The sequence below is a fragment of the Opisthorchis viverrini genome (assembly GCF_000715545.1).
Source record: "Opisthorchis viverrini unplaced genomic scaffold opera_v5_180, whole genome shotgun sequence".
NCBI lineage: Eukaryota > Metazoa > Platyhelminthes > Trematoda > Opisthorchiida > Opisthorchiidae > Opisthorchis > Opisthorchis viverrini.
The window spans coordinates 147,790-174,214 of NW_008751837.1; the positions used below are offsets into that span (position 1 = coordinate 147,790).

Consider the following 26,425-nt stretch of genomic DNA (forward strand, 5'->3'; position numbering starts at 1 on the left):
TTTGTGGCAATTTGGATGGTTGCTGCGGTAGCTGAGGATTCGGTCCGTATGTGTCGCCTTTCTAAAGACCTCAGTTTCTAGTTGTCCGTTTGGCAATCTAGTGATGAGGATGACCAGGAACGCCAGTTTTCCGTTGTTTTCTTCCTCGGTTGCGAATTTGATGTCGTTGAAAACGTTGTTTAACAGTTTGCTCACTCGTTGCAGTTAGCTCCTTTTGATGATCACAAATGTATCGTCCACGTAACGGATCCATATTTTGGGATTTATATCGGGCAACACAATTTGTTCCAACTTTTGCATTGTGACTTCTGCAATGAATCCTGAGATTGGCGATCTCATTGGTGTCCCTCGTAGTTGTTCATAATGTTCTCCGTTGAACTCGAAATGTGTGATTAGGCATAAGTGAACCGATCAGGACGAAATAATGGTTCCATTTGATGTGAGCTCACTATTCACGTTTGTGGACCTGGATTCGGCTAAGACAACTGTGGCCGAATTTTTGGACAACAACGGTATGCCAAATGGATCACTGGAGAAAGAAGACCTCTGCAGATTGCTTAGGAATTCCATCTGGAGAAGACTCAGGAAGCCAAATACGATCAATGCAACAGGACAAACTGCAAGCAAACGAGTCACACTTCCGTACATCAAGAACACCGCTGAACTGACGGCAAGGCTCCTACGACAGCATAATACAATGGTCGCCTACAAGCCTGCGAATACTCTGCGGGGAACACTATCAAGACCAAGGGGGAAATTAGATCCAATGGTGAAGAACAATGTCATATACAGGATACAATGCAAGGACCGCGACAAATGATACGTAGGACAAACAGGAAGGAAGCTCTCCACCATAATACATGAACACAAACTCGCCACCAAAAGACACAATCAATTCTCCCTCATCTCCGCACACAAAGACCAAGAAGGACACGAGTTCGACTGGAACGGCGTTCGCATACTGGCTCAAGCAAGAACGAAACGAGAACGCGAATTTATGGGGGCGTGGTACTCCACCGAAGAAGCCATCAACAAACACATCGAAATTGATCCCATTTACCAGCCACTAAGAGCAAGAGAACGCCGGAACCACAGAAATTAGAGCTGCAAAAGCCACTATATGAGGAACTCATACAAGAAGCAGGAAAGCGTCATTCAAACGGACACATCAATTGGATTGGAGGAGGCGCCCAATCAAACCACCAAGTCACACTGCGGACGCAGGGACACCAACCGCCACGGTGGAGGAAATCGGGCGGTACAAGCAACCAATCAAACTCGATAACGGCAGACCACAACGCAATGCGAATCAAGGCCAGAGAAAACAAGATACTAAAATTAGAAGTCGTTGGGATAGCCAATCAACACAAAGGAACACAGACGACAACGCAAAAAAAGATCACAAACGGACCAATAGATTCACTAGACTCGTTACACTTCAGGTAGCCAATCACGTCAGAAGATAACAGATAGCCTTTGACTGCTATATAAACACACGCAGGCAAGGAAGAGGTACCCACCCAACTGCGCACTGATGATGTCTCCTCGTATGGTGACAAAACGTTTGCAAGCCAATTGCCAAGCTCGGCGAACAGATCAACAGCCATCTGATCAGGATATACTAAATTCTTGATCAGTGTATAGGCCTTCTTGCCAACAAAATGTAGAAAATATGCCGTGAGTTTCTTATCATCCATATCAGATTTTGTGAGACAAAATATGTAGAACCAGTTCAAATAATCCTGTACGTCTCGTGCAGTTGAATTACCATTTACTGGTTCCATTTCGGCAAGCATGAATCGTTTCAATTGCGACACCAAGATGTAATAATAAAGTCCAACGTGTATATCGATATAACCAGGCACAGTAGAAATCTAGGATTCAGCACATCGTAACGAGGAGCATGTATGTATTCGGATTTACATATATGTAAAACATTTGGAATATCAAAACAAGAGAATAATGAATAGAGCAATGAGTAGTTTCCTTTATGAGAGTTTAAATCGTCTTCATAACAGAGATGTTCCAAAAACTGTATTCTTAACAGGGTGAACTGGAGTTGGGTCGCCAATATGGAACAGCCATTCTCATGATCGACCTCTGAATTTACAATAAACTCCTGCTCCAGCACCCCAAGAAAAAGTCAGGCTTTGGTACAGCTCACTACAATAAGTAACAAGAGAATCCATGTTGACTAGTGCGCAGAACATCAAGACCTAAATCAGCTAAAACAAGTTGCGTTCAAATCACGGCGTTATCGTATGATAGTTAAGTTCTGTAGCTATGCTCGCCAAACGCCCCGACGCTTGTTAAAGTTGCGCTTAAAATCGGAAATGATTGCTTTGAATCAAGTGACCAATAAAGTAGCATACAGACCACTACAAATGGTTCAGGGCCATGTTTTACATGCAAAAACTGTGTGAGACTGTCATAGAAATGGGAAACTACTTCTTACCACTCTAACACTGAAGCCTTAGTCAGAAGAAAGCTACAACAACTCAAAAACGTGAATCTCGCATGTTCAATAACAATGTGAAGAATTTGCTTGTGCCGGCACGCTTAAATAGCCAGAAGTTCGTATGAACGTTTACGTCTGGTTTCAGTACTTCTTTTATCCCTCAAGTCACCTAGAAGAAAGTTAACGCCACGTTACACAGCGGAGAATTCGGTAAACAGATAAATGAGATAACCAATTTTAATATCAACAGTAAAGCTATGGAATATGGTTTTCTCGGATCTGAGGTAGTCGCGAGGGTCAATGCAAACTAATTCCTAATATGGTTGAAAAATTCACACGAAGTGAAATAAATGTCAAACCAGCGCACCATAGGTAGATGAGTAACATGACATTCGGATTTGACGCACACGTTGCGATGGTAGTGGCACTGCTGATTATCGCAGAAGGCAGGAATAAAGGCAAAATATTCTTGGAGGTCAAGAAAGTACAGTCATCAAGTCCATTCCAAAGTCACGAGACTATTAGTGAACGAATTTTAATACGGTTCTAAGGGTAACAGTGTGAATGAAAATGTGGAAGGAGGTTGAACTTGACTCCAGTATCAAACGGGTGAGATTACAAAAATGCTTCTTGTCAATAAACAAAAAGTAGCCAAGCTCTCCAATAATGGAAGCGACAAACGGATTAACGTAAATAAGGCATCTTTTTTATAGCTTTCGAAAATTAGATTCCATTGTGCGAATACCGAGCGCATACTTTTCCCAAAAGCGTGACGCTTATTCGGATGCGGGACGTTGTCTGACCCTAAAATAATTATACTTCTTTGAGGTGCTATCTCCCATATAAAGGGCAATGATAAGAACTAAAAATGCTTCGAAAACTCTCTGGGAATTTCTGATTCAGAACCCCTGGACTGATGAACCAACAGTTACTCACTTTGCAGCTAAATGGTTCCTTTAATCAACTGGCCAACCTTTATTATCGTTCGAAAACTCTGTTTGCACTGATTCACACGGACGCGGAAAATGTGCTTATTTAGTAGAATACGGAATGAACAGACCCCGGGAGCGGAGTCCACCACTTCGCCCACAGCATGTGGATTCAGGTTAATAGTCAGATTCAACCACCTTCTCACTTCCTTTTTCTTAGGTAAGCAGTCCATGAAACTGATATTTTCTATGGCGTACACAATTCCATCAAATCCGTAGGATCGCCGTCTAATTGTTACGGTGACTTATCACCTGAGTTTCAAATTTGAGGTTTTGCCTCACTACAAAAATAAACCAAACCAGAGCATTCTAATCACTCGGCGGGAACACGGCAAGCTTTACGAGTACCGTCTTTCGGACATCCATTGTGAATGAAGTCTTTTTACGCATCACAGACACATCAACTATAAACTTCCATGAACCGGCAATAATAATTATATAAGTTTCAAAACATGTCTATACCTGTTCAAGTGACTGAAAGTATATTAAATATCTCACGCAGACGGTGAATCGGTTATACTCCACACAAATAGACAACAATAAAAGGTCATCGTTGACCCTTCAGGTGCAAGCTGGCCACGTTGTTGCTTGTTTCCCAAACATAGGCTGATAAGATATACATTTTTATTGATTCCTAGCAGGATCCTGCAGAATCCAATCTTGATGAAGGCTTCTCAGTACCTAAAAGCTAAATCAGACCTCAATCACCACGGTTAGGTAGAAAGCAAACAGTCTGATATGTGCGCTTGTTCACAAGGCATCACGGGACCTCTGGTTGCACGCACCAAAGAATTTGCTTATCAACGAAATCTAAGGGTGTTTTCTTGAACGGAACACCACACGAAGACAAAAATACAAAAGTCAGAACAGGGGCCATATCGACGCCTTCCGGTGAAAATAATGGCGGGACCACAAAATAGGGACCATAACTAAAGCATAAAATAGTAATTCTCATTATCATATGACTGGATTTCCTAGCCGACCAGGATGGGCACGCCAAACTGTAAACGCCACTGGATATCCTCTTAATCGGTTCTGGAGCAGTACCAGTTCGTTCTTATTCGGTCCTATCTGAGGTCCGTGCAAAGTACCACTTTGGAAAATATCACGCTATGACATAGAAGCCAGGCAGTGGGGCCACATGAACGCTGAAGTCAAATGAACATTTATTAGTCTCAGTGACTGTAATTAAACAATACACCTCACGAATACTCGTATATCCTCTTGCGATTTTTATATGATTTCTGTCGGACAGAGGTACAGAGGAGGTCTCATTGTTGTGATTAAATGCGCTGCTGTAAGGTAACTTTTTCATTCAGAATTCACATTGCAAGCCAAAGGAGTTCTCTAAAACACATTCGTTTGTAGACAAAGCTTTGTATAAGAGGCACAAAATGTTTGCAGGACGTCAACTGGTTGCCTCTTCTAGGAAGAAAATGTCCAAAGGAAGGGTATTAAAGGATTTCAAAATTACTTCCTTAAAAGTTTCGGTATAGTATCATAGACACAATCTGATAGGCACGCTAAAAGGCATTTCTCACATCACCATACCAAGTAAAACTAACCTCATAAAATAGGAAAATATCCATTTATTGAAACAGCAAGTTGGGTAGGTTTTCACTAGGTTGCAGGGAGACCACGTAAATATAATACCCAGTAAAAACCCCGTTAGGTGTGCATGAGATTACAGGGATATTGTTATATGTTATTTGTTAGTATCTTGTTACATTAATATATTATATTTTCCCATTTAACAAAAAGTGCACAATTAATGATGGCGGGTCCAAGAGATGGCCGAACTGACGCTGCCTTAAAAACAAAACCCTTGCGTTTTTTTAAAATAGGCTTGAATTCCTTATTGCAACTTTCTTCATTGGGCAGGTTTATTTTGGATAAAAAGCTACTTAGTGGCTCTCTTTAGTATTTTTGCTGAAGCGCAGTATAATTTCCAACAAATCGTGGTTACAGATTTAGCGTGCTTTGACTCAGCGATTTCTTTGCGAAATTCAGCTGTGTTTTTTCTTAACATAAATTTTGAAATTTTAATTCAGGCAGTTGCACCTATGACGCACACCATAAAGCCGTTCTAACACATCTTAGCTGCCTTTGAGTGCAACCATTAGTCTATTCTTTCTATAAAGATGGAGCGGTCTTCATTTAGTCGTACGTCAATAGATCATGCATCTAATAGAACTGTTAGATTAATAGAACAACGATCATTTAGGACCGCGTGGTTGACAAAATTCCAGCCCACAGTAGTTGATTTTCTAGCGGACTAGTCGCAAACTGCAAATCTACCAAAATCTTACTCGAACTGCAAGCTGATTCATCAAGTGAAATGCATTTCGGTAGGGGTTTTAAAATTCGATATTGGGAGTATTCAACGAAACTTCGAGGCTAATTATGGAGCAGGACAATCGTGACATTCTAACTTAAAAAAGTTTTCTGAACACAAGGAGACAACATCTCCAGTCTGTTGTACTCTGGTGAACCTCGGAACACTGTAAAATTCGACTCATCACTTAATTTTGCAGAAATAGGTTGAATATATAAGCAAGCGGATTTGTATAGTTCAGCCTACACATATATAATTAAGCTTGGAGACATAGCAAGGCGTACATGACATGTGAGCAAGATCGGGTCATAGGGTTCAACGGTCAAGCGCTCATTTACTTTCAACTAGTTTACTTCAAATTGACAGCAAACGAATCGATATCACTTTGATTATTCTTAGGTTATTCTGAAGCGCATAAGTAGTTGAAACACTTCGGTGGAACGTCTAGCGCATAGAGAGTACAGGGAATCTCATTCCGATATCATAGCACTTGCCACGTTCTGGGCGTCTTCACATCATCAGCGTGCACCGATGCCATCCCTGAAAATGATCGTGAAACATTTGCAAACAAATTAACACATTCGGAGGACAGGTCAACAATCACCTGATCTACAATTAATTGGAGCACTCGAGCTACCAACATTTCGTTATAATGCCCCTGCTTGACACCTTCATCGAAGGTCTACTTCAGCCTAATTCAAACACCAGTGCGCACTTTTAAATTAGGGTCCTCAGGTTAAACTAGGGTATGCCAATTATATGCATGAATCGAACTTCTAACTCCAGACTACTGTACACCCAAATTATTAGCAAGAAGTGCATGGGTTAGATTTTAGGCCTCAAAAGTGTAAGCTAGCAGCTTACTCAGAGAAGGTGAAAGGTAGATTCATCAGTCAAACAGAATTAAACTGCAGTTCAGGGAAATTCACATTCAAGCACGAGCTTCTGTGTGTCAAATCGGAGTGCTTTTGACATGTATGTCCAGTAAAGCTGTTCATTCCACTGGACCGTGCTATACTACATCGCTCACGTGACAAGCCCGACTTGATGCTAGAGTGTGCTATTAAAATGACTGCGGTTTAGAGAAATACGATGAGAAGCTTTTTCGTTTATTGAACGGTATACATTATGCGTGCAGGCATTTTTAAAACAAACTAGCGTATATCCTACTCGCGTAAGGATGGACAACGTAATCGGTCGTTTCGGAAACAGTGGTCTTCACGAGCTAGGAGCAGCAGTTCTGGGCACATTTCAACCGCTAATGAGTGGTCTAAGGTTTTTCACACTGTAGATCAGTTAAAGTATTTTAACTATACTGTAGAAGACCGTCGTGTGCCTATCATAACACCAACGCTTTAAGGGCGCTACCAAGCCATGCTGCATTTCTGCATTCTTTTACAGCAAAAAAAAGAAATTAGATGTCACGCAAATCTTCAGTTTGTCAACACTCACTTCATTCTCACAATCTAATGTTTTATTGACATGCTACAACTAGCTTGTTAACAACCAAGGTGAATTGGAGTCAACGGCGAAATTTGAGTTGAAATATTCATCGTTCACACACATAAAAACGTACCGGTAGAGCCTGTGCAAGGTTTGGCTGGAATTTTAGGTGAAAAAGTGACTGCTTTTCATTTGCATTTAACCCGACACCAGGACTCAACCAAAAGCTTATGTCCTGGGTAATTTAAACGCAACCTTTTACACACTTCCATAACCACTGCAAATGATTTTTGATGTGCCCCTGTTTCACTGGTGTTCCCATGCGCCTTTAGTCAAACGGTTGTACGTACGATGAGATTAATTGTCACATTCCAAACTGGAATGCGACAGCAGAACTGGTTGAACAAACGTTCAAGTTTACCTACCATCCTCCTGTTGGTTTGAGTATTCAGTTCACTCCTCGATTAAGGGTGAAGGCTGCCAAGTGAAGCACTCAGAATTATCAGTAGATCCAACATTAGTGGAGAACGTATCAAAATATGCAAACAATGATCCGTGTACTGGTCACGAAAAGCTGCCCATCAGCTAATGGATTCCCTATTGATTTTACAGAGTCCCTAAATGCTATTCATTAGCATAGGAGTGGCTGCTGCAAGGAGTTGGGGTAGAAACTCTCCATTTTGAGATATTCGGTTCGTAAGTATAACCCACAACTCATAGACGCCAATTTTCCAAGTATACAATGCACACCACACTGGAAAAATTAAAGATTAACTATACTTTCCATTTTTAGACCGACGTGCGAAAAACATGGAAGACGTGAGAGATGCAGTTCGAAATTCGTCCTCAAGATTAAAGGCGTTTCTTGGTAATGACCGATCCGTTTCGCTGCCTTGTTTACGCAAACAGGGAAGTCGGTGTGTAGACTCAGGAAATATAGGTGGCAGAGACCGATGAGTACATGGAAAACCAGACAAATAAAGTTCTTCCAAACTTTGCGTAATGCTAAGAGATGTAATGCATTCCGGTGTTCGTGAGTGCCTCGCGCCATGGTGAGCACCGTCGGTACAGAGGACGGTACTCCATCTTCCGGGGTAAGGGGAGTTGTTATTGCTAGAGTCGACCTTGTTACGCAGATGTCTGATACCTTTTTTGATGAGCTGACAAGTTTTAGGCCTTCTTTGCCAGATTAGTGCATTGGGATGTAATGCAGTGTTTGAATGTTTGTTTATTGAGTTCGCATCGGATTTGACGCGGACATGTCGTTTTGATTTACGGGACCGCAGTTCCGCCGCATCTGAGACAAGGTCTGGCAATGAGAACAGGCTCCTCGCAGTCAACCCATCGGCAAAATCTCCAGATGATTCTATACTGGGTGCGGTGAAAATCTTTTTCAATATCCTGAGAGATTTAGATGAACGGAACCCGTCTTCGTTACTGCGGATCCTGTGTTTAGCAGAAGACTGAAGGTTCTCAAGTTGAAATGCTTTCTGAGAATTCAAACGAAACAAGCGGTTACAAGTAGTTCAAATAAATTCTCAACAACGAAGTTATCGATAAACAAATTAGACAAGTAGGTTGTATTTTGCGCTAGGGACGTGGAATAAAAGCTAGAATAAGACGTGTTATACACATATATACAATGTTAGTTAGTCACTTCTTTACCTCCAGTAGGTATATTTTCTGTTAGACATACTTATCTTTGTGTACTGCAAGCTGTGGTGCAACTTCATGTCCGTGCTTGGCTTCCTCATGTACCTACTGTAGTATATCTAAAGGCACGGTAGGTTTAGATAGTCCATTAAGGAGACAAAGGATTATTACAACCGCATTTATAAGACGATCACGGAATGTTACATAAGGTCATGCTAAAATCCTCGTGAGTGGGGAGAAGCGCGAGTTATAATCCTCGATCCTGATTCTGATATTCTGACCAATCAGCGCCTACCGGGGCATCTGCAGCCAACACGCGACCGGTTACTAAAACCGGTTGGCCTTCAGTAGCCATAGCATTCTTACACCCTACAATGACTACGCTGAAGAATAACTATAGCTCCTTAAGATCGTTTGAAAGGGTGATCATGCGATAAAATCTTTCAGGGAGGGGCTTGAAGCATGCTGATCTAGCCGTTTCCTTCAGCTTGTGTGAACAGCTGATACTAAATGCATGGTTTAATTGCACACCATTTATAGGCAGATAATACTTCAAAGCAGCCCTTGCTTTTGCATTCTAAGTTGAAGACATTGCACTACTAATTTCCACAGCATGTCACAATCGATAAAACGATGTTAAACCTAGGCTAGCGCTATCCACTTCCCATTTTTGCCATATACTCAAAATATTGTCCTCAGTTTATTGGAATGATCCGCCTATAAAAATGGGTCATGGACGATCACTTCACTCCAGCTACAGGGAGATCCACCATATAAAAACACGGAAGTTTGGGCACCCTAGTACCGATGAGTACTGATGATTAGTGCGGAATTCCAGCAACAGCTTAACCATCAAACGTGTGAAAGTTCTTCAACTGTATCGAAGTGGATAGATCATATAAATTGTAGCTAATGGGAAGCTTAGTCCACTTTGAAAGTGACGTATCATAGACTGATCGACGAACTCAACAGATTATGAAGCTGAAAATTTTCGGTCATATGGCCTTTCTACAAGTAAACCAGCGGAGGCGTTCTAAACCATAAACGAACTGTTCTCGTGAAAGACTGATGCAGCGATATACTGTTATACGTTAAACAAAGTATCTACCACAAATCAACCCAGAATAGAATGAACAAAATAGCAATTTTTGGTAAGATGGTGTTACGGGCAAGTAAATCGTTGCAAAGGAAGAGGGGAACTGATCATTACTGATCACTTACGCAGCTCTGATTTCCATACTCTGAGAGTGACTGAGTGGACAAACCTCCGTGTCGTAACGTTTGGCAAATTATACATGATTTAAAGCCCAAATACCACAACGATACAACGCTCAGCTTTACGTAAATAAACTACGAACTGAGCCTGTATAAACCTTATGACCGTCTCTGGATTTGAATTAGTACGAAATGGGATGAGTTGACTCAATCATTGGTATATTAAAAAAAACATCGTAAAGTTGATGCTGCAGCCGTTTGAACCGCTTACACTTACAAATCCTGGTAAAGGTGAAAAAACTCATCACGGTTCAGCTCAGGTTACTTTGGCCTTACCTGGCTTTAAATATTGTGCTGTATTTAAAAAGGTGAGCGTTCGAAACAAGCCATCGTCTGAGTAATTTTTCACAAACCATTTTATCTGAAATCCTGTGAGATGTACTCGAAGGTGGGTGTTCAAAACAGAGGTCTTATAAAGGTGGACTAGATCATGGTCATGCGTTAACGAGCAAAACGCCCTTCAGACAGCAGTCAAGCAAGGGTTTGGGAGCTTTTGCGGTGCAGAAACTCGTTTATTTTAAGAGAACGAGGGATATTTTGAAGTAGTGGACAAAATAAGGTGTGTAAACTCGTGGTTGCTTGGTGGTTAAGGCGCTAAACTACTAGTCGGAAGGTCCATGCTTCGAACTAAACCTCTTAATTTATACTGCTACTCTCCAGACTTAAGTAACCTGACAGTGTCTTAGTCCTCGTGTTTCCTTCGTGTGGCATGGCAGCTAGGCATGAAAAATGCAACAAAGCTGAAGGAATATTTACCATTACTATTGTAGTGTATGTATTGTATTCAGCGCCATGTGGTGTATAATGAGTTTTTTAATTATAGGGTAAAAACAGCGTAGTGGAATAGGTTGTTATGATCCGACGTTTCGGTTGCCGCGGACGACATTTCACAACGATTTCTACAATCAATCAATCAGTCAATCATCAATCAATCAATCAATCAACCTATTCCACCACGCTGTGCTTCGAATTTATGTTTAAAAACTCCTTATTATGTATTGTGTTACTAAATACCAAATATTAAATATTTTGTTATACTCTACGGTTTATATGTCGTTTCAAAATGATAACGCCGAGACAATCCATTCGCCTCACCCATGTGAATAGACACAGGTCCTACTGAAAAGTGGACTTATCAACAATTCTTTCCTTTCGAGTTGCCACTACTGCGTCGACTAAAACGGCATAAAAATGCTTCCAAGGCCACAAATTTTCCTCGATAGCAAATGTTTGGTAAGAATACCTTGACCATTTCATAATGCAATTCATGTTCTGCACATTGGTGGATGGATTCTGAAAGTCAGCACCTGCAGAATATTTCATCGCCCCAAACTAGCAACGTGTGAATTTATATATCACGTCTTTGATCAAACATGTACTCCCATCAGAAACAGAGGACATCCTGTGTGATTTCGTCCACACAAACGAAAGCTACATTGAAATACTGGCAACATAAATGAGATGCCGCTGTTTCGCACCATAATGGTTACACTGTTCAAAGTCAGCATTATAAGCAGGCTGAGGGAGTCACTATGGTAAACCCACTTGGTCTCGTCTTGATAGATATAGTCATGACAAGCAAAAAAATCCCAACGGCTCTACACAGATCAGCCAAGTCCTTCAGAAGACATGTTAGTGGTAGCTCAGGTACCAGCGAATCAAAGTGAAAAACAGTGGATCTATTCCAAACGTTGCGCACCTCTCATCCAAACATTTAGTTATTGATGTAAATGGCTCAGTATTCTTACTGGATATGCAGTTGAATCATTGAAATGATGGTTCATCCCTTGGGTTGATCGGGATCTCTGAGAAAGACCGATTGGTTAGAGCTTCTTTTATTTAATTTTTTATCGGCACTTTGGAGAACAGGCTTGGTAGAAATACTATGTGAGAGATTATACGGAGTGGGACACAGAGCAGAAGTTGAGTAGTTTGGAGAAGTAGTTCGCAGAAAAAACAACCATTCTCGGATAAACACGAGGTGCACCTGCACGGCCTCGTCCAGTTCGCGAAGAAAGTGTTTCTCTCCAATGAGCTGGACTTTGCGAACTGGTTCAGAGGTAGTGATTTTCAGCTCGTTAACACACCCAGTGGGCTGTCGTGCGTCTTCTTGTCTGCATCTGTTTCAAATCGTCTGTCAGTCGGATGATTCCAATGTATCTCCCCCATTTGCTAACTAATTTAGTTTTTCGAGAGATTCCCCTGGAATCCAGTTGAATCTCTCGTTTGTGATGAGTGTACGTTCGCAATTTCGTGCAATTTGGTTTCAAGCAGAACAAAAGTTTGACGGAAACCCGGGGACTGCGTCTACCTGATGAGCCCTAAAAAGGGTGAAACTGGTCGTGGGCTGTCGACGGACTTTCAGCAACCTTACGAGTAGTGCATTGCAAAAATATCTACCTCCAGTCTATCCAATGCAGTTCATATCCAGACCTCATCAGTGAGAACGCAAGAATCATCACGGTCAAAAAGTTACTCCAGTAGGCCGAGTACAGTCTTTCAAACCGTTCCAGGTATGTGAATTTGACTACTGTTTGGGTAGAACTGGCAGAAAAGTTCATGTGACCGGCGGTACGCGCCCCGATTTGGATACAGTGGTGTGTGAGACAGCACATCTTATTTAAAATCCGGGAATAACTCTACAGTCCACACCGGCTTCTTTAGCTTACCGTTTACTGTAAATGGCAAATACGTTCTGGGTCACCTCATACCGAAAATTCAGTCTCTCTAAAATTTTTGCATCAAAATTTGGGTCCCATGATTGTGTAGACAGAAATAATCGTTAACGAAATACATCCATTTGCGAGCAAATTTGGTTTCACGGGGGACTCACCTGGAACCCAGGTGAATCGTTTTTTTTTAACATTGCTAAGCCGCAATGCACCGCCATACCGCTACGCATTGATGATGTCCTGAAAAGTCTACAACAGAGTTGCCAACCTCAGCGGAAATTTCAACCGCAAATCCCGCAGTCTGAACCAATAAATTTCCGTCTTTACCCAGTTTATTCTGTAATGAAGTATTCCTCTGTACATCCATTCGGTTTGCCGAGTTTAAAATAATCAGTTCCCTTGCGAGATTATTAGTTGGTAGTTTAAGCAAACACTAATTCTGATGGCAAACCTACTCAGACAGGATGGAATGCACTGAGGCAAGGATGTTTACAATGTAGAAAAATGTGCGACCAGCTTTATTTGTAATGACATACCGTGGCTTTTCGTTTCTCATCCGATAAGACAAGGAGCCTCGGTGCCAACACAAATTCTTCCACAGCAGACTGGTCAGCTTCGCTTTGCTGTATGCTGGTGGCATTCAACTGGGATTTCTTGATTTCTACTCCGTCAACAGGACTTGTAGGCATGTTGGAAAGATCAGTCTCCAAAGGACACTTGCCAACACTGGTATCCAGTGCGCTGTTACCAACATCACAACTAACTACAAATGAAGTTTTATTGGGAGATTTGTTCTGCCATGTACTCCGCCTTCCATCTTTTCTCCGGGGTGTATCCCGCGTCCTCAACAATGAAGTTTTGATACAAATTTCTTTAGACAAACCGGGGCGGGACACAATGGAGTTATCCGATTGGCGACTGGTTCTAGGTAGGCAGCATAGAAAAAAAGACAAACTTGTCTTGTCATTATAAGAGCAGAGTGGGAGAGGCTATAAAAATGATACCAAAGAAAAAAAGGATAGTTGAAACGGCTCATTTTTCAGTTTAATATATTTTAACGCATACAGCGGAAGAAAAAGCTAATAAAGCCTAATTTGTTTACCTGCTTGATAGATATTGTGAATTGGAGGAGTGATCCCTAAAACCTTTACGGTTTATAGCAGTACGAAACTTCTTGTTTCATCATCTGCGGTATGTACTGGCTCTTATCGTTTTGCAAAATCACGGCTTGTCTTGTTACCCTGGCACCCAGTGGTGTTCCATCATGTTTGGGCCGTTTAAACATTGGCAACAGGCCACTGGATGTTTTCTCATTGGTCTACCTCGCAAGTGCCATATTAACATAAGCTGAATACCGAATTCCGCGACGGACACAATAACTCTAGTTTGCCTCCGCCTGTATGGCCCATTTTTGGCTTATAAACCTGTCTTGGTTGCCAGGTAAATAAATTGTACTCTTTCTCAGGTCTCGTACGATTGGTTCCTGACAGTAATATTGGAGAAGTAACTGTATCTTCTCTGATTTAGAATATCATAAACGAGAGATTCAGTTGAGTCTCTCGTGAAAACCAAATTGATTCGCAAATGAGTGTATTTCTCGAAAACAGTCGAAAACAGGTTGACGGAAACTCGGGGACTGCGCCTACCTGATGAGCCCCAAAAAGGGCCAAACCGGTTGTGGGCTGTCGAAGAGTTTTCAGCAACCTTGTGAGTAGTTTCCTATATGATTTTTTGTTCATTTGCTTGGCGATTCATGTCGCACATGGCGATATCACACTGGATAACGACTGGATGACCAAATTATCCTTCAAGGCCTAGTGGGATTTTCACCCCTCTATTTGGATTATTGTATGTTCTCAGTGGACAAAAGTAAGCAAGAGGACAAAGGAACATCTGTTTTGAGCTCCTGATACATACATACACTAGAAGGCTGCCTAGACAGTCACGAACAACGAAAACTCAACGAACAGAAGATTCTCATCAACAATTCAGTTGTCATAGTAACACGGAACGATAAACAGAGAATTGGATGAACATTTAATATTAGATACAGTGGATTAGGATAGACAATTAGCGACCAAAGTTCGTTTTCAGAAGGGAATGATGAGCGAAATTTGGATGTTCGTTTGCCCAGTCAACATATATCTCTTGAAACCTTTTTAAGGAAACTCTTACGACATTTGGTAACACCTGTTGTATGACCATTATGTAATGAAATGAATAGTCATTGGGGCTTTTGGTGGTTATTCATGGAGAATTACTAAATTACTGAATTCACTTTGTTGACGCTAGTCCAACTGTGTTGATACCTGATACCACTGACTTCCCAGATGCACACATCACCGTAGACGAAACAGTGATTTTTCTATATCCTGATATAAAATAGCATCGATCGGAAGCTTTGGAGTGGACAACGGTCCTATCCACGGTTTATGTTGGTTGCTAAAGTCAGCGTGAAATGGAAGTGGCAACCTCGTATCGCTCAGGGATAGATCCGATGTTTCAGTTTTCACGTAAGCTCGACCTACCAAAGTCAAGTTTCGAATCGACCCAGTGGAACATACAACTGGGCCGTTTGACGATTTGCATAGGAATTCATTCTCACCAATCTACAGGGCTTATTTGTTCTTCTCACCTGTGTTTCTAAATGGAATAAGGTGGATACAGCGGAATTGTCAGACAGGCGACAAAACTGTAATGGAGGAGTATAAAACCCAGTTGATTTCACTGAGACAAACAGTTTCTTGCTTAAGCTTTGCGCAAGTGAAGTAGTTCTGAATTTACTGCTTAGGTAGACCAAAAATGGACAAAAGCAATCAAATGGAAAATTCGACCACAAATGCTTGCCCTGATAAGACATTTATCGAAAGATATGAGATAGAATTCATGCCGATTTCGCCTAGTTTAATGCCATATAATATTTTACTAAAAATTATACTTTAAAGGGGGCTAAACTCTATGGCGAAACACACAGACAACTGGCGATAATCAGTAGATTTCCAATGATAATCAATGCGGTAAGTCACGCTGTGCTATTCTTGTTGCCAAACGCAAGTTTGCAGAACCCGTTGTTCGCTATGAAACTATCCTCACCTTTGGGTAATTTTTGTGCCATTCTGACAGTGAATCCCAGCATTCTCCCGAATGCTAGTGGTCCTTTTTAAGATTACCTTGTTGTGACCACCCGTCTTTGGGAGTTTTTGCAAGCCAGCGTTGTTTATCTGCCTAGAACTTTTGGGCTTCTCTTGATCCTCGAACGAAACGGACTCCATGAAACTATTCTCAAGACTAGTTTCCGTATCCAAAAGCTTTGAGCTGATACGATGTTTTTGCTCAGGTAGTGGATTGACATGTTCCGATGAAGTAACTCCTGGACAAGAGTTTAACTTCGGCTGGATTTGATTGTTTCGGGGTAACTGAATGGGGTTTAGACGAGAGTGTGCAGGAGCGAAACCCGTACGAGTTTGACTCGGAAGAACTGGTTCACCTTGAGCCAGGTCATCTCCTGTGTGCTCGGACGCCAGTTCAATAGCAGATGATTTCATTTGACATTGTCGGTTAATTCGAGCAACTCTTGTTGAGTTCTCTCCCCGACCAGGGCTTTCCTGCGTTGAAATTTGTTGACATGGTCTGGGAATGCTTGCTTTAGGATATTGAGGCCCAAAACCTCCAGCACCAGACATGGTCAGACCACGCACATACTTTCGGACCCAGTCACGCAGGGCCTAACAAGTCACCAAAAGAAATAAAATATGTAATCCTTAATTCAAAGTTATAATACCTGACAGACATTGCAGAATACCTTGGAATGATAAATAACACACCTGCTTATCAGAAAATAATACAAAATGTATTGGTAAGGTAAAAATGAGCAAAAATCTCTTGGTTGTTCAATTGCTTGGTCTGAATTTCCTCTGGGATAACCTTCCATTTACTTTTAAGAAGAATTTCCCAGGATATCCACAGCGAGGTGTGATCATCCACTTTTCTCTTTGACTAAGCTGGTCAATAAAACTCGCGGGTGCGTCTTGTTCGGTGGACAAATCGGCTACCAATAAAGGGTCCAAGCCAACAATATTTTATCGCGATGTTACCACGTGTTTTCTGTCAGTCAACTCTTACTATCATCAGACTCACTCATTTTTATGTGGGTAGAACCCGTAGACTTTAAAATAAGACAGCTTATTTCAAGGTAGCGACAGTTTTGGTCTTTTGTAAGTTGGCATCGAAGTTCAATTTCAACTCCTGAACTAGAGCAGTGAAGTGGTTACAGAGGTCTTAACTTGTCTGATAGGAAATCTTGGCATCAGTCCTAATTCAACGGAAAATGATTTTGATGGTGCGACTCGAAATCCATCCGGTTATATATATCGTTAATGTGGAAAGATGCACTATTTTGAGTTATTAGTATTATATGTGGGCCATTCGGTTTCTATTTTTGAGACCCTGGCCCGACCTCCCAGTTTCATGTTCCCTTATTCTACACTAGCGTTAGATTTTGTGGCCCAGAATGCACCGGACATATTATTCCCCGTTGTGGTCTCGCGCGTACGTTGATGCATGTAAGTCGAGAGAGTGCGTCGATAAACTAATGTATGTCGTACAAGCTTTGATTTCTCCCCGTTTCCTTGGAAACTTCTCGATACAGCAAAAGTTGAATGTGATGTCCCGGCATTTTGACAAATAATCCGGTATCACGCGCTTTTCTGTTCCAAAAGATTTTCCACAAACAACTGGAAGAATTCACGAAGCACCTTTAAATGGAATAGATTACAATAGGCCGAACCTTAAAAAAACTTTAACACGATATTTTCGAGATGAGTTTGAAATACTGAGCGCCAGAATTCATTGGATCAGGGTGAAAGTGCCGCTCATTTCACAACAAACTTATGAAACGAAACTGTTTGCCCTTATGACCATAAAGTATGGCGATTGTCATGGAAGAATTTAACCGAGATTAAGACGAGCACAAACGGAAATGTCTTCTAAAAAGACCAGATGTCTGTGTGGGCAGATTGGCAAATAGTTCTTGAATCCCCATAAGCTAGAAATATAAACATAAAATTTGAGGGCCCTAAGGGGACAGAATTATTCGTCAGATTGCCAAAACCTGAGCATGGTATGCAATCGGGAGATCAGTCCAAGTTTTCAGGACGTAAGCATCAGAAATGAGATGCCGAATTTACAGACTCGTACACGTAAAAAAGCTGACTGTTCAGGTGAAACATGTTTTCGGTGCTTAGATTCTATGCCACCCGAAGAAAGCACCAAGACTAGGATTCTATCATGTTGCCCAAGCGTAGACAGGGGAAGTCGAGAGACAGAGGTCGGGTTCGAACCACGAACCTTCCGGTCAGTAAATTCGCACTATAATCACAGCCAATTCTCGTATACATGCTGAAGTGCTTGAATTTATCGTCCGTTAGAACCAATGAAATTTGCACACTTATACGAAGATGGACTTCTGTAAACGGTTTCGTTGACGCAAAACTGTACACACATACACATTAAACACTTGAAACTCGAGGTTTCGCCTATCATAAGTCACTATTTTAGTTACAAAAGAGGGTAATACATAGAGAACCATCTTAATGCGCCGTGTGACACATTAGGTAGCAAATAAGTGTCAGAACAAACTTTTATCTAATTTCCGCAGATACTCCAAACTGCAGGATCCACACAGTCATGTGCTACTTGAAGAATACAAAACCGTGGCCTTTTGTTAACAAAGTCGACGTTCCGTATTAATTCATTCGTTTACCTAATGCGTAAGATGGAAAGATACTGAATGGTTTTATTTGCATGGTTCACATAGTCGATTAAATTATTGTCAAATTAAAAAAAACTTATCCAATGTGCTTTTCCTAGTAGGTGTGTATACGAACTCACTCGTGTGTTATCAGTCCACCGAAGTTCTAGGGTCTTATCTGAGACGGAATGATTTCCACGTACTCAAGACGGCCACATTAAGGTCTTGTATCCTAGTATCGATTTCACAAGCATGTGAGTTGTTCTGACAAGCACGACATTATCATGCACCATCATCGTTTGGTTGCCTTAGTACTTCCATATCGAACAAGATAGCCATCATTTAGGTACACGTGTGCGTTCAGAGTGCATTCTGAATTAGGTGAACATGACAGTACACAGAATCGTCGCTCGAATAGTGTGGAAAAAACTTCAAACCTATTCGCCTATTGATGGAGGGATCCAGAACTAGGACAAATTGTTTGCCATTGATGGCTCGTGCAATTTTAGTCACCTCGAAAGGTGAAAAGTTCGACATATGGGTCAACCTTCGATCATGTTACAGCCTGCTCCGGATAACCTCCACTGTGAGGACTCTCGATCAGTTACCATATAGTCTGCGCTTTCATGATTTGTGAGTGAAAAGCAAATGATGCTCTCACAAATTTTTCTACCAGCATCACTGTCCTAGCGAATCACCGAGCATTTTCGAATAACCTATGTCAGCCTCCCTATCATTTGTATACGGATTTGCAAAATGAAGCTTACCTCGAAAAATACATGGAAGAGGGATGTAAAGTAAAGAAAATCTTGAGCGAGTATCATGGCAGTCAAATCACGCAATCTCCAGATGGTTCGGCAGTTAAAGCACGAAACTACTGACGTAAACGTCCGTGGTCCAAATCCAACTCTAGCTTTTCTTTTACTCCGTCAATGTGCTACCAAACTGGCTGTATCTCAGCCTCATACTTCCTCCGAGATGCACGGCAGCTATGCATCGAGAGAACTGCGCAGACGAATGATTCATTCATGAACCTGGCCACTGTTTTGTCAAAACGTTGTCAGCGCGGAAGGCCAAATGTGATGCGTTGTAACATGGGCTCTGTTTGGACGGTGCTTTACATGGAAGGAAAGTTGTCTGTTGTGTAAACCCTAGCTATGGGACCGAGATGGCCGAAACACATGAACTGAGTGTTATTAAATCTGTCTACGTGCGGCAGAGTATGCAGCAGCAAGTGGTATATAAATCGACCTAAGCCGCCCGTCGAGGCCCCAAAAACACTGAAAAAGGCGATGTGTCACTTAGGCGTACCTGCGTGCCAACCCCATAATTAACAAAATGGAAAATCCAGAGCAGTTCCGTAAAACAAATGTTTGTAATGATCACCTCTCGTCCGGCTTCAAGCTTTTTACAATCAAATGGAAACCATGCTTCACAATTTCCTCGTTACTTCAAATGTAAACTAGGGCAACCTTTCTGGTGTCGATTCTACTGAGGATGGAAACACGGGAACCGACTATGGCCGTTCCTGAAGGATACTCGCTATCCCAAGTACTACTTAGGTAAACACCATCAAAAGATACCGAAGCCATCACTAAGGAACACAGTGAACTTTTGTTGGTGGACCCATACGACTAATTATCGTTGGTACCGGTGGTGACGATAATGCCTATGACGTTGATGATGCTTCAGCTCTTGGTGAAACGCTCCGCTCGCTGACAGCTTGCGGAGGAAAAGAATACAATACACCAAATAACCTTAAGTGCCGCCGGCAGACCAAATCAGCGGAGCTCCTAAAACGCGTTAAACATCCACTATACTCACGTTTGAGAGACGAAATTGCTAAAAGGATGCCGAGCATCCCTCTGTTGGATTGAATCGATTCTAGAAAAAATGTGAACCATAAGCATGAAACACTTGACTTTCTCCCAAAGTATTTTTGATGCACGTTGGTAATATGCCTACAGTCATAAAACCCGTTTTGTAAATTATACTTTATCCTACCTTTAAGCCCAATATTACTAGTACTTCAAGGAAGAACATGATAAACTTTACAGGACAGTCGCTTTTTGTGGACACAGTGTTATTTCGGAACTGGAACACTACGGACCACTACCAATCACACAAAACTTACTTTAAGTTCAACTCAGTTCACATATTAAATGAAAAGAGAGCAGTCGTTTGCACGCTTGATAATAAACCCAGGCAGAATTGTAGTAACAAAGCTTCTATTAAGATTGAGGTAACCTAACAATAAACTACCAACGGGAAGCAATGCGTGTCCAGCATAGCTTATCAAGGAGACACTGAGTAGCATAACGCTGAGGCCGAGGATCGTTCTAATTGACAGTTTGAGATCACTCACCGATAGCACACACCTAAAAGTATCTGGTCCGTATCTATTCCGTCAACTTTGTACGACACGTATTGGGAGACTTATACTGATATCCCGTTGCCGTACGGCCATATTTTATTTGGAAGCCTATTGTGAAGCACAGAAGTAAAGTGGATAGGAAAATGATTTAGTGCTAAACTACCACGAACATTGCGGGCACTCATTCGAGTAGTCTGGATGGAAGTTGACAACAAGAACGCCACTGACATCGGTTAGCAGCCAAATCTTGCAGCGCCTCTAAACATGTGCAGTGGAGATCAAGTCACTCCATCCGGAAGGTGAAGGCCAGCGACAGTACCCAGTCTTCGTAATCTCTCTCACACCTCTCTCTTTCAGGTCAGAAGTTAACCACTCCTCTGCTTGTGCACGAAAACATTACCGCCTTTACCAAACGATGGTTCATCATACACAATACATGACCTAATTAATGAAGCTTCTGGTGCTGAACACATTCTGCACAAAGGAACACCCGTTTTCTAATTACCTCTTTGAGAATTCACTGACACAAGCTGTGCAGGCTATAGCTCTGAAGAAAAACCAAATCGGCCCAATTTATGGAACAAGGACGCGCTAAAAAGGTGCTGTTTGCAGATTGAGGATTTTGTCATCCATGAGGATTGTACAAACACTGCGGGGTTATCTGCACTGTAGGTTTACATTGGGAAAAGCAGTGAAAAGCAAACGTTTTGAATCGGGAAAGGTAAACGATAAGTGCCGATGAATAGACGGAGGAATTACCACAATTTAAGTGGCCAGGCAACCAGTTCAACTCACATTTTGTTCTACGGTAAACATTCACAAAGCCTACGCTATGCACATATATTAGAATCCCCTTGGAAGAACAGATGCGGTGCTCAGTAGGAAGTTCTCACAGCAAAAATGTTCGAACTAATGTGCCGTCTAACCCAGTCATGATGGTCGATGCGAGTTTGAATTGGGATGGTCATTCGGGTAGTCACTCCCTGAGTCAGAAACTTGCAAGCCGTCTGGCTCATCCGAACAGAAGAACAACAGACATCGGTTCACAGGCAATCGTGAAAAAGACCAAACTTTAAAACTTGTAAAAAGCCGAAATTCTGTTGCTGAACAGGAATCTGTGGCAATCGGATCAACTTTACTGGCTTTCGCATCCTGAGACGAAACTTCGATGTCAACATTCCAGTGTACCCTATCAGGTCTGCAGATCGCCGCTGGAATATTCATGCCCCAACTGATTTCATGCAGTTAGATTATCTTGTATCCATTTCATATTGCTTTATCAAAAAAGAATGGACTAGACAAGACAGACGGTAGGTAGCTCGGTTATGCCAGACTGAGGCTAGATAGTGTAAGCACTGACCACTTTGATCACTTTGGTAAAGTTCCCATCTCACTTATTTGTCCTCTAACCTAGGCCACCCAAGGTGGTTGAAACTCTTACTATGATGGATGTGCCAAGTTATGTTAATCTGGAAGCCTTGCGTTAGGGAAACAATGAGAGGGATAATAAGTTACTGGAAGTGGACCGTGTTTGAGTTCCTTAATGATCCTATTGATAAGAAACACCTAAGTCCGTCTAGTAAAGTTTCTTACCTTCATGCTACTGAATTCTGAAAAGCCAGCTAGTATTGGAACACCTCCGACCCCTGGAACAGCATTCACGCCACCCAGTGTAGCCAATCGAGGCCACGGATTTGTTTGATTCATATCCAACAGAGCAAACAAGAGGGCGCGGCCAACTTCCTCATAGTGGGCAGGCGTAAATCTCGCTTGCGTAATGTTGATTGGCGCGTCTGTATTTGAATTCATTCCGGTAGTGAACAGGGCTGGTGAACATAGGGTTTGGATACCAACTGAATCGACAATATCGGTCCAATAGGGGCCGAAAAACGTGCCAGGTGGGGTAAGACGACCTCCATCATCGGGAGGAGCTTTGGACAGACATCGCCACAGGCGGTTAACAAGAGGACCTGGTGAGGTGGTATACGGAATAAACAGCACGGATTTAACCATAGTGTAGAGCTTAACAAGATCATACCGGCTGTTGTTTATACATTGCTCAGTAGACTCTGTACTGCTTCAGTTAAATGTAGAGAGGAATTACTCTTAGTTGTTGAACGGAATATTAGGACTGGTTATTCGCAAGAAACTCCAGATTAAACAATATTTTGCCATTACATTTCCACGAGAAGTCGTTATTTTTTCTTTCCCCCATAAGTTTCTTCTCAAGTGCCGTTTCCAACTCAGATCCCAGGACTAGTTCATGATAGGCAGTGATAATGGATGAGGACGGATAAATGGTGCATACCTGAAAGACCAAATGTTGTTCTTCAAAATGCTTCAAAAAGAATGACATGCAGGTTAATTTGGAGCACCGAACCCCTTAGCATCCAGTACTATTTCTCCGAAATCAGCGTCATTTTACAACACTAGGGGAAGAGAAATTCCTGCGCAGGAATTATTTTTCTCACTGGGCTTTGGAGAGTACAGTAATTCATCAACGAACAGAAAACACGTTTTCTGTCCAAGACTTGAAAAGCTCAAGACGGTTACATCATTTCTACGAACAAATCGTTTCTACTAACATTATGGATAAAGGTAGAAAAATGACTACTGTTGAGTAGTATCAGGGTGGGAAGTAAAAGAACACCACGTGCAATCTTGGACTTTCTGGCGGTCACTAGCATCTGAGTTTATCTTTTGGAGGAGAGGCATTCCACAACTCTTAGTTCACAAGCCTCTATAGCGTGTGCTGAGAATTCCGGCAAGGTGCAATTGCACCAACTAACCTCTGCTCGTTTGGGAAACCATTTTGACAGCACTCAACTGACAAACCTCATAAAATTATTTTTGGGATAATCACTGGCGTGGTTGTTTGTCCGCAACGACCGGCATCATTGTCATCGACAGTAACGCACCATAAATAAGTGATTAACTTCACTTTAGCTTACTTGCCGTATGACCAAGAGGAAATATGTTCTAGGAAAGAATGGGGAAATTCATAAGAGTTGGGTCTTATAGTCCCTATACTACATCCGATAACAATATCGAAGTAAGACTCCATGAATGGAACTGACCAAATATGAACCACTAACACAACGGCAGACAAATTGTAGCCAGGCTAACTGGCTAGCAGGTGACAGCGTTGATGGTCGTTCGTTTGCCTGCTGTGCTGGACAGTATAATTGCAAACGTTTCGTAGCCAATCGGGGTTACATCACTAGTGTACTGCTTGAGGGCGATGGGTCGGTGGTTATGCCATCGCTAAACTCCACCATGCCCTCTTATAAGGCACTGATAACGTCACCTCGATTGGTGCTGAAGCGGTTGCAGTCAAATTGCCCAACTCAGCGAACAAGCCAAAGACGATCTATGCCACCTGACATGCCGACGCTCCTCGATAGCAAGTGACAGCCTGCTCACCATGGACACCGGTTACTTCCCAAAAGAATCATACGTACTCCAAACAGGGGGTCCCAAAGATACTAGATCACTCAGTTTGGCTTGCTTAATTCATGTCACTTCAACTCACTGGGCTTTGTGTGCCGCTCTATCGCTTCTGGTGCATCACCGGGCACTCAATTACGTATTACCCTATTGCGGACGCTCTGCATCAAGCTAGGTTCTGATAAACTCGAAGACACCAAGTAGCAAACATGAATTAATTGAGTTCTTTGGGTCAGAGAAACTGCTCTTACAATTGCTCATTCCGACCAGTATTTTAGTGCTATATGTTGACGATACTCCTAAATCCATTATTCGCTACACATTCGCACATTTTAGATCTACGGGATACCATTCTATCACAACTGGTAACAAACAACCTCCCATTGAAACAAAAAAAACCACGGCTCAAGTCGTCACAACCACTCGCTCGTTCACCCAACGAAACTTTCCGAAACTTCTGTCTAGCGCAGCCCCACCAGCTGTGCTGGGCAGGACACACCACATACAAAACAAATGACAAGCAAATAAACGAACGAATTCCAAGCAAACCTGAATGATCATTCGATTAGGCTCCACTCCACCAGTAGAGGCTAGATTATTTGAAAAATGATGAAATAATGCAGCTACGTTAGCCGAGTTGTATTACTTGGAGTTTCAGCACAGGGAACACCGCAGCCGTAATCGAAAACGGGAATTTCAAACAGTTCAAAGTTAAAAAAAGGTTAGGTGAGGAAAGTTGGTTTATATAATCGACCATTTCATGCTGATTCGAATTACCTGTATTGTAATTACACTCCAGCGTGTAAGAGTGCACCAAGCCCAAGTGTTTCCAGGTAGCAACGCGGCCGCTTCCTTCTTTGGTCGACGTCCCACGTCGGTCTCTCTGGTACATGTTTCTCAGAGTAAAGTTGCATGCATTGAAATCAAAGTTGGACGAGTTCACAGCAACGAGCAAAGCAAACAGCACATTGTCTGTCTGAAACGAGTGGCATTTATTCAGGCGTTAATCGTTTATCCCCATTCCACATGTCGGTTTGCTCATGCACTTCCAGGAGGAATGAAATGAACAATGAGTGAAACAGATAACATGGAGCAATCTATCCAAAAGCTACCGTCCGCAAGAGTACAGTTTTTTTCATCTTCAGTAGAAATCCTGAACTTCGTTTCTGGTAGCGAACAATCCAGGACCCACTTGTCAGCTACCAGCTGCGTAATGCTATGCTTATTGCATTGATGTCACTTTGAGCTGATAGCATTTACAGACATGAATCTCAGAAACAACACCTCGGCAATTGATCAGCCTTAGCAGATTGCTAATAACAGGCTAGAACTTCGGAACTTTTGCCAGTTGTTGGCCAAGCAATTAGCAATAGCTATGGGATTTCATCCGAAAAAGGCACTGTTGCTAGAGCATGAAGACAGCTGTCATCATGATAATCAGTGACAAAAACACCAGACAAGAAAAATGGAGCTCCACTGCCATAAAACCAAGTCAATTTATTCGAGAAATTCTCCAAAATAATAGGAAGAATGGTACGGGCATTCCATTACTCCTAGTGCTATTCCTCAAATTTTCAGAAGCATTTTCAAAGACTGTATGTGCCTCAGCATGACTCTGCACTGAGTGCGAAGAACGGGTCGAAGGACTGGATGACCCGAGTTAGCTTTTCTAGTTATGTCTGCGCTTCCGTTCAAAAATGAAAACAATGTGATACGAATATTCTAGGTCAACTCGATTATCTTGGGTCCTGGCTTCACGAGCCTTAGTAAGATGTCACAGAATAAGTGACGCAAAGAATATGGTTACAACGGAATTTATGCAAATTCCTCTGTGATCGCAATAGGCACTGCTAGAATCTTTTTCAAAAATGAGCACTGTCATCGACTGATTTTGAGTTGGCCAGGATATTCTCTTTTTTCTACATTGGGGCTAGATAAGCACTGACCGCGAAGACTACCTCCACCTTTAACAGAGCTGGTGGGAGTTCTTCAGTAACCCGATGGTCCTCAAGGGCGAAAATGTGTTTGCT

General features: G+C 42.0%; 1 protein-coding gene across 1 annotated transcript in view; it reads right to left on the reverse strand.

Annotated features, from left to right (window-relative positions):
• Positions 1-7,995: 7,995 nt before the first annotated feature.
• T265_07675 (hypothetical protein) overlaps positions 7,996-26,425 on the reverse strand; it is a gene marked incomplete at both ends in the record, with an annotated part of 54,365 nt that continues 35,935 nt past the window's right edge. Inside the window, 5 exons of the mRNA XM_009173254.1 lie at positions 7,996-8,715; positions 13,362-13,749; positions 15,919-16,550; positions 22,542-22,918; positions 25,173-25,371. Of these exons, the coding sequence (XP_009171518.1) occupies positions 7,996-8,715; positions 13,362-13,749; positions 15,919-16,550; positions 22,542-22,918; positions 25,173-25,371 (2,316 nt within the window). The remainder of the gene's footprint in view (positions 8,716-13,361; positions 13,750-15,918; positions 16,551-22,541; positions 22,919-25,172; positions 25,372-26,425) is intronic.